The following is an 8,913-nucleotide window of genomic DNA, read 5'->3' as shown; positions in this document are numbered from 1 at the left end:
ATGACAAATAATAATTTATAAATTATCAAGGGCTCATGAGGGAGGGGCGAGTAGGGAGGGAGGGGGGAAAATGAGGACCTGATGCCAGAGGCTTAAGTGGAGAGCAAATATTTTGAGAATGATGTGGGCAATGAATGTACAAATGTGCTCTTCACAATTGATGTATGTATGGATTGTGATAATTGTTGTATGAGCCCCTAATAAAACGATTTAAAAAAACTGAACCAATAAGCAACAACAACAAAAAAAGAATGTGTACGAAGGGGCAGTGTCTTATTGCACCTGTATTGTGCTGCCTCTGCCTTTGGGAGTTAGCTGGGACTTCTCTGACAAAGGAGAGAAGGGACCATACGTTAGCCAGGCCGAGGAGAAGCCTGGCCTATTGCCCTTGGAAAGGATTGTTTACACCCAAGGAGTAAGAGCCAAGCATCCCTGTCTGCCTATGTAAATAAGAGCTAGGCTCATTTAGACCTGTGACCAGGTGCCTGCTTTTAGAGAAGCCTGTAGGATACTATTTAAGGTAGGATGGTAAAGTCATGTGACTACTCTAAGCCATTTGTTATGCCTTATACATGTTGTGCTTATGTATCTTCAGTTTTCTGTTTTCTTGCAGCAATAGAGTTAGAGCATATCATAAACCAGCAAAGTAGAGAGAAGCCACTGAACAATATGTTTTAGGTCCCGTCTGGAACCAGCCTTTCTTAGAATCCCATTGAGAGCCAGTGGGAACTAGCTCAAACTAGAGCTTTGTATTGCTCTGGGGCACTTTTGTTTCTGTGGAAGGAGAATGATAAGGTAAATATTAAATGGGCAGGTAATTCCTCAGGTAAACACAGGCATGTAGTGTGCCATCTTAACTTGGTCAGATACTTACCTTGAGGTTGGAATGCTGTCTGGTCAGATGTACATTGGCGGCCCCAAGAAGTTTTCCTTTGTTTTTTTAAGTGAAAGAAGCACTCTTTTTTATTCATTATTTCCCTCAAATGATTCTAAAGGCCCCAAAGCCAGACCCTTGCAGGACTGGACCACAGTGAAGCATACAGATCGCAGGCGAAGCCGAGAGTGTGGCTCTGGGTGTGGACTTTGCAGCTTGGTCCAGCAGGTAGGCAGGGCTCACTGTTCCCTCCCTGCTCCTGTAACCTTGCTGTCACCCTGCTGTCACCTCCTCCTCCAGCCCCGCCAGCAGGGGGGGCAGCAAGAGTGATGAGGACACCTTGTAGCAGGTTCCCAAAAGCTATAATTTATTTACACAACTTCCAAATCATATAACATCTTATTTCACAGCCTACATGGTGGACCTGAGACAGCATATTCCCGTGTCGTGTCGTGGTTTTTCCGACCTCAGACCCAACCCCAGCCCCTTAACAAGGCAGACACCAGGATGAAAACAAGGACTTGGCTGACAGAATTCCCTCAGAGGTTCTTAATCACTTGGCGACAAGAGTAGTAAAAACACATTCTTTCTCTGGCTTAAACATTTTTGTTGTTGTTTTATTATTGTTTTATTTTTCCTATCCTCTAGTTAGGGACTTAAGGAGCCCTGGTGGTGTAGTGGTTACAAGTTCGGCTGTAATCTGTGTGGTCACCAGTTCAAAACCACCAGCAGCTCTGCGGGAGAAAGACTGGGCTTTCTACTCCCATAAACAGTTACAGTCTTGGAGACACACAGGAGGCCGGCAGTGAGTTAGTGACTTACCCTGCCTCTCCTTTCCTAAAAACGTTTTTTTAAGAGTCATTTCTAGTTTTGGGTTTTGTTTTTTGTTTTTTTAAGCAGTTCGTGTTACAGAGGTTTTGAAATCTTCAGATTCCATTTCTTCAGTACTCATTCCCCACTGTTCTCTTTAACATCTTAAATTATGCCAGATTTCAAATGCTGTGTCAAAAAGCTTATAATTTATACTGATAATACTTTCAACCTCACATTCATTATAGAAATGACTGCCAACGCATTTGGAAAATATTGACTTTATTCTTTAAAATCATTGTGCAATATATTTTGTAGTGGGTTTTGCAAGGCTATTTTTAATAACTCATTGGTTAATTAATTTTAGGCTTTGTTTTCCTCTATCTCACATAATCCCATCTTCCTTGATTTCAGAGATTGGTTATTTTCTGGTGTTTGCTCAGTTTGTTTGTTTGCTTACTTCTGTGTTAATTTTTCCTGTGTTTAAAGAAAATCTTTAAAAAGCCCCAAGTATAGGCCATCCATAGCAAATAAATAAAAGTATCAGCGGAATACCATTATCACTGCTCAGAGCTGGCAAATGCCTGCTTAAAATTCTTATTGTCCACTCTACAAATTTACATTGACTAGTCAGAGAGCATTTTATATGCATGGCCAAGAGATAGAACTAAATAGAAAACCCAGAAACGCCCTTTCTCCATTCCCACTGCATCTGTTTTCTGAACTGTTGACTGCTCATAACACACAACTAAGAAAAGGCTTTCAAATTCTGCATTAGGGAAATGTGTGTGGGTTTGTTTTGTTTTCCCAGCAGTTTTATTGACACATGATTTACATATCATACAATTCGTGGGGTTTTTTAATCATTTTATTGGGGCCTCATACAGCTCTTATCACAATTGATACATCCATCCATTGTGTCAAGCACATTTGTACATTTGTTGCCATCATCATTTTTGAAACATTTTCTTTCTACTTGAGCCTTAGTTATTCAGCTCTGTGTTTTTCCCCTCCCTCCCCCACCCTCACAAGCCCTTGATAATTTATAATTTTTTTTTCATGTCTTACACTGACCGATGTCTCCCTTCACCCACTTTTCTGTTGTCTGTTCCCCCAGGGAAGAGGTTATATATAGACCATTGTGATCAGTTCTCCTTTTCTTCCCCCACCTTCCCCTTACCCCCCTTGTATTGCTACTCTCATTATTGGTCCTGAGGGATTTATCTGTCCTATATTCCCTGTGTTTCTAGCTCATCTGTACCAATGTACATGTTCTGGTCTAGCCGAATTTGTAAGGTAAAATTGGGGTCATGATAGTGGGGGATAAGGAACATTGAAAGAACTAGAGGAAAGTTGTGTTTCATCGTTGCTGCACTGCACCCTGCCTGGTTCGTTTTTTCCTTGTGACCCTTCTGTAAGGGGATGTCCAATTGTCTACAGATGGACTTTGGGTCTCACTCTGCGCTCCCCCTCATTCACATGCATACAATTGTTTTGTAAGGTTTCGCATTGCACAGCCCTGAATCTTGAACCTGTCTGAACTCATCTAGAAGTTCCCTTTCAGTGGGAAGGTGAATACGTTTCCTTTGCAGCCTCACCTGGACAGATAGAGCCCTGCTCACCCTGTTCTTTCTCGAGGAAAGGCTTGGCCATTATTCTCTGCAGCGTTTAATTTTGCTTCTGCCTAAGAATGAGTGTTCTGAAAAGCCGGTGAGTATGGTTGCCTGACTCAAAGAATGTAATCCGTGTCACTAAGGTTGCACGTGTAGGACGTATCTGGCTTGGTCTGTGTTTCGCTGTGTGTATTCTCAACAGCAGCGGCAAAATAGATAAAATGCTGGGGGAGAAAAAAAGAATGACCTGCTCTTTTGCTTTTGGTTCACAGAAAGAAGCAGAGGTAAAGGAACGATCTGTTTTTGACATCCCCATATTTACAGAGGAATTCCTGAACCACAGCAAAGGTGATTCCTGAAGATCTTTTTGTCTTGCTCGGGTTGGGGACAGGGGGTTGAGTTTTATGGTTTTTCAAAGGTGATGATAGTGGTAGTCCTCCTTAGAACTTGTCTGCAAGACAGACTCACTGCTTCTCTTTCCCCTCTGGATTACAGACCCCGCTGGAGGAAAACTAGACCAGTATTCTCGAAGCTCTTTTGGTCTCTGAACCAAAAGCTCGTTTGGTTCTGAATCAATGTAAATCACTCATTCAGTTGTTTCCAGATTCTTAACCAAAGAACCTTTTGTACAAGTGAACATGGAAGTCCAAAAGTTAAAATAAGTAAGAGCAAAGCTCATCCACTGCAGTGATGATGGGGACCCCCAGCTGTACTTGGCCCATCTCCTGGGATCCCTCTTCGAAGCCTCTCGGGCTTCTCAATGCACAGCTTTAAAAAGCAAAAACAAACAGTTATGTTCTAATACTTTAGGGGATTGCAACTGTTTCTTGCAATCTTATATATAGAATATGAACAACTGTAGGAAATTAAAAAAGCTCAGGGGAGCTGGGCATTTCGTTGCTGGAATTGCTATGGAATGCCATAATGAGAGTAGGCAGCCCAGGTCGGGCAGCTAAACGCATTCTAATTAGAGGCAGCTGAGCAGAACTTCCGCGGAAGAGTCGCTGGGGCTCCGCAGAGACGCCTTCTAAATGCTCTGTGTGTTCTGTGGCGGGGGTGTCGCTCAGCCCGGGAAGCCGAGCTCCGCCAGCTTCGCAAGTCCAACATGGAGTTTGAGGAGAGGAACGCAGCCCTGCAGAAGCACGTGGAGAGCATGCGCACAGCCGTGGAGAAGCTGGAGGTGGATGTCATCCAGGAGCGGAGCCGCAACACAGTCCTCCAGCAGCACTTGGAGAGCCTGCGGCAGGTGTTGGCCAGCAGCTTTGCCGGCATGCCCTTGCCAGGTGATGATGCGGGGCCAGGCTGGGAGTGAATGCTGTGTGTGATGATAACTGGTGTGGTGAGCCTTCAGTGTCCCTCAAGAGGAAAATCATTCAAACGCGCTTTTTAAATTTTTATGCCAGAGTGTCTAGTAATTTGTTTCCCCCATTGATATTTCAATATAATATCTTTCCTTATATTCAGAACCATGGAAACAGTATATATCCTGCAGAGAGCACTTGCTCTCATGTCAGTATGTTAGCTGGCTCTGTTTGTTTTTGTCAGAAGGTAGAGAACAGAAACTAGTACAGGGGAACTTCAAAAAAAGTCCATTATCTCTTCATTCCACTTTTCCTTGAACTTGTGAAGCCCCCTCTCATTTCCTATATATGCTTTCACCTCTTTGACTGATCCCAGCACAAGACTGATAATCTGACCTGTACTGATTATATGTAGCTGCTCTTCTACATTGTACAACCACAGAGCCAGCCTCTATATTGAGAGTATATGGAATAATTTCTCTGTGGTTTAGAAGACGCCCTTCTAAGAATATCACCCTTTTTTGTGGAACAGACCATGTCAGAGCCACACTTGATGTTGCTGTGAACTCATTTAATTATTTCTTAGTTGGACTGCATGGGGAATATTTTCTAACTCGATTTATCTCATTCCAGGAAGTGGAGAAACACCTACAGTGGACACCATTGATTCGTACATGAACAGACTGCACAGTATTATTTTAGCTAGTCCTCAAGATAATGAAAGCTTCATAGCTACAGTTCGGGAGGTGGTGAACAGGCTTGATCGTTAGGGATGGTAAGTGAGTATTCACATGCTAAGATCTTGGAATCACAGTGTAAAAAGGAGAATCACAATAGTTCTTTTTAAAATTATTTTTGCTTGATTCATCATAATTTAATGGAAGACTTTCGGAGCGTAACTTTTGTGGTTAAACCTGGGCTTGGGCTTTGTCATCAGATGAATTTGTGGATACTTACTTTTCCAGAGACTTTTAAACAGTGTATGAAGAGAGCCTAGAGCAGTGGTTCTCAACCTTCCTAATGCCGCGACCCTTTAATACGGTTCCTCATGGTGACCCCCCCAACCATAAACATAAAATTATTTTTGTTGCTACTTCATAACTGTAACTTTGCTACTCTTATGAATCGGGCGACCCCTGTAAGAGAGTCGTTCTATCCCCAAAGGGGTCACGACCCACAAGTTGAGAACCACTGGCTTAGAGGAAAGCACCCAAAAGTAGTTCCTAGCATAAAATAGGTGTCACTTCACTGTTAACCTTCATTTTCCCTGAAAAATATTATTCATTTTAAACCAATAATTTGTGTATATAGTCTGGATGAGAAGTTTTTCATTCACCATTCCATATCAGAACAACTGTTGTAGGTTAAATGTTAATGTGAACTAACTTTGGAGTATAACTAACCTTACAAGTAATGTCCTGGTTTAATAGACTAACAGCTAACCAAATTCTGAATAACTAAGAGAGGAAAGGAACTTAAACTTTTAAAGTCATATACCCAACAAAGGATGGGTAGTATGTGTTACATCCTTCTACAGGAGAAAGAGTACATTTCTAAAAGGAATCTTCCAGTGCAGACTTTGTATTACTAATGATACTTACCAGGTATTATTTATCATTTCTTAAATGAAAATGCTCTTTTTCACTCAAATCCTAGTGATAGGATACCTTTTAGTATGCCTCCCACAGATGGGTAGCTTGGTAGCCTTTTGGAGGCTGATAAGTAGACATCAGCATGGTTTGGACTGGGAGAGATGAGAGTAAAAATAAAGAAAACCCACGATTCTTTGTCTAACAAGACAACATCTGCTCACAGAGACAAGGGCAGAAGTCTTGATCCTTTTTGGTCATGTTCTTGGACGGTAACTGTACAAGCCATTCATTATACGTTTGCCTCCTCGTGTTCTGCTGGGGAAAGGATTATTGCCCTTCTAGTGAGTAGCCAGATGGAACGGACTACACTTCTAAGAGATGGCTGGACTCCCTGCAGAATAAAGAAGTGGTGTTACTGCCGCTGTGGATGAAGGGAACAGCTTGTACGTCTAGGCCTGGGATTTTCAAGAGCTCATCTTTCTCATCTTCACACGTGCCTTCAGTTGGCACGCTTGTCGACTTGAGGAGAGAGAGCGGGGGAGCCGCGTGGAAGACTGAAAGAACTCAGTCATTGATAGCATGGGGTCTGCTCAAATAGGTGTAGGGCAGTTACTGCAAATGTGGAGCCAAAAGTGGTTTTCTGTTTTGAATGTTTTGCCAATAAGGCTCTCCTAAAGCTTTACTTGTTCCAAAGATACAGATTACACTATCTCTTTTTTTCTGTCTCTCAGAAAATCTAGAATGTCACCATTAACCTTTAAATAGTTTGCCCTGGACAAAATAATATCTGAGATGCATACTGTTATATTACTACAGATTCCTACGTTCTGGCTATGCAAACATGACTAAGAATAGATAGTTCCCCAAGCCCCCCAGATTGCCAAAATGAAACGATGGCAAAGACTGTGATTAATCCTAGCTTGGCCTCATTATACAAGGATGTACAGACTGTGAGGCCTAAAGTTCCCTAGCACGCATGGTGCAATTAATTGTGCTGACATGAGCTTGGCAAAGGTTTCATCCACTGTCAGGCGCCAGCGAGTGAAGGGGAAACTAATGGTGTAAAAATTTTAGAGCATATTAGAACTACAAGGCGCCATTAGAAATACCTGCATTTTACATATGAAAGACCTGAGTCCCAAAGAGGTAAAATATCCTGCTTTAAAACACCTGAATAGAAGAGGTCAGAGTCCAGGATGAGAGCAGAGACCTCTGTATCTCGGCCATCGGGGTTCAAAAGCTTTGCTGCAGGAGGTGGAGGGGAGCACCGAAGCTTGTTGGAATAAAAGCGTTCGGCTAAGCAGAAGTAGAGAGAAATGTCATAGTTCAGGAATCACCAGGCTAAAATTATTTTTCTAGCTAGCCAATAGAAGACTTCTTCACCTCAGTCGTCATCTTTCTTTGTGGAGTTGGGAGCAAGCAGTGGGGCTTGATTTGAGAGATGGCCACTTCACTATCAAAGACTACCAAAGTCCATATGTTGCTCGCTTTCTGAGGGACACAATGATACGTTGTTGACTGCTGGAAGATTGAAAAGGAATTTTTCTTATGTGGTTGTATTTTTATCAGTGTGACAGAGCTAAGGGATCATCTTCACACAATACGTTCCTGCACAGGATGAAAATTGTATTTGATTGGCCGTACATTCTTTGAACTAAAATAGAACCGAGTACTAATTCTCCATCATCAGATTCGCCCCTGGTAGCTGCTTTTCTATGTTCAACTGACAGCTTTCATACTTCATGTTATTGCTGGACTGGGGCGGGGCCGTGCTTCTCATTGAAATGTTATCTTGGCAAAGTTGCCTGCTCCTCACTTTGTGAGCTCTTCAGTTTACATTCACCTGCTCCTCATTTAACCTTTATGAACTAGAACAAAGCTCCCCCAGCCCCCCAACTTAGCATCCTAACCCCTACTGAGTAGTGCTTGTCATTTTTGTTTTTGTTTTGTTTGATTCTACAGATATTCGAGCTTCAGGATGTTCTCTAAGTCATTTAACTTGTGAGGAATGTGAAGCCATCGATGGAAATCGGGACTAAATGGGGGCTGGAAGGCTGTCCAGATCAACTCTCCTTGGGAAGGAATTGTCAGTGAGTTCAATGCCTTCACCTCCGGAAGCCGTGCGAGGGAGCAGTGAAAGGAACCGGTGTGGGAACTTCCTGCGGAGCTGCCCTGGTGTGAAGCTTCGAAAGTGTACAGCCACGCTCCTGTTTTCAGTTTCTTAGCGTTTCCATTCCCACTCAAGTGGATTTGCATATATTCTGCAGGCTTGGTGACCCTGAGACTGGTGTCTTCAGCAGGAAGGAAGACTCCCCATTGTCCTGCTCCAGATTGGACCCTTTATCAGTGGAGCAGCTCCAGTTTTCTTACCTAGCTGTCACTTCTTTTTAAATGCCTTTGGGGTTATTTTTTGCTTCCCTTCGCTCCTACCAGCTAGACATCTCCATTTTCTGACCTCTGGGCTTTGTTCCTCAGTGGGGATTGGAAGGAGTGTTCCTCTCATTGGACAGGCCCAATCTTCTCCCATCATCGCCCTGCTGTGACTCCAGAGAAAGAGCCTTCGTGGTGACAATGCCCTGTGGAGCCAGGCTGTGTCTCCTACCCCACACAGTGCTCTGTGGGTGCCAGCCCTCACTGGGGCTTTGTGATAGCTGCCCTGGAGGAGAATGCTCTTTCCTTCTTCCGCAGTGCTACCCGCTGTTCTGGAAGCATTGTTGGGGGGG

At 43.2% G+C, this 8,913-nt stretch overlaps 1 protein-coding gene across 2 annotated transcripts in view; it reads left to right on the top strand.

The window, feature by feature from the left end:
• The window catches only part of HMG20A (high mobility group 20A), an 83,138-nt gene extending 74,234 nt beyond the window's left edge, over nucleotides 1–8,904 (top strand). For both annotated transcript variants that reach the window (XM_004711978.2, XM_045285773.1), the window contains 4 exons: nucleotides 3,570–3,645; nucleotides 4,365–4,580; nucleotides 5,232–5,373; nucleotides 8,153–8,904. In XM_004711978.2, coding sequence (XP_004712035.1) covers nucleotides 3,570–3,645; nucleotides 4,365–4,580; nucleotides 5,232–5,368 — 429 coding nt within the window. In that variant the 3' untranslated portion in view covers nucleotides 5,369–5,373; nucleotides 8,153–8,904. The remainder of the gene's footprint in view (nucleotides 1–3,569; nucleotides 3,646–4,364; nucleotides 4,581–5,231; nucleotides 5,374–8,152) is intronic.
• The last annotated feature ends 9 nt before the right edge of the window (nucleotides 8,905–8,913 follow it).

Source organism: Echinops telfairi, unplaced genomic scaffold, assembly GCF_000313985.2.
Source record: "Echinops telfairi isolate 266 unplaced genomic scaffold, ASM31398v2 ScPeMD7_7475;HRSCAF=8513, whole genome shotgun sequence".
In the NCBI taxonomy this organism is placed as follows: domain Eukaryota; kingdom Metazoa; phylum Chordata; class Mammalia; order Afrosoricida; family Tenrecidae; genus Echinops; species Echinops telfairi.
This window is presented reverse-complemented; position numbering and strand designations above follow the sequence as displayed.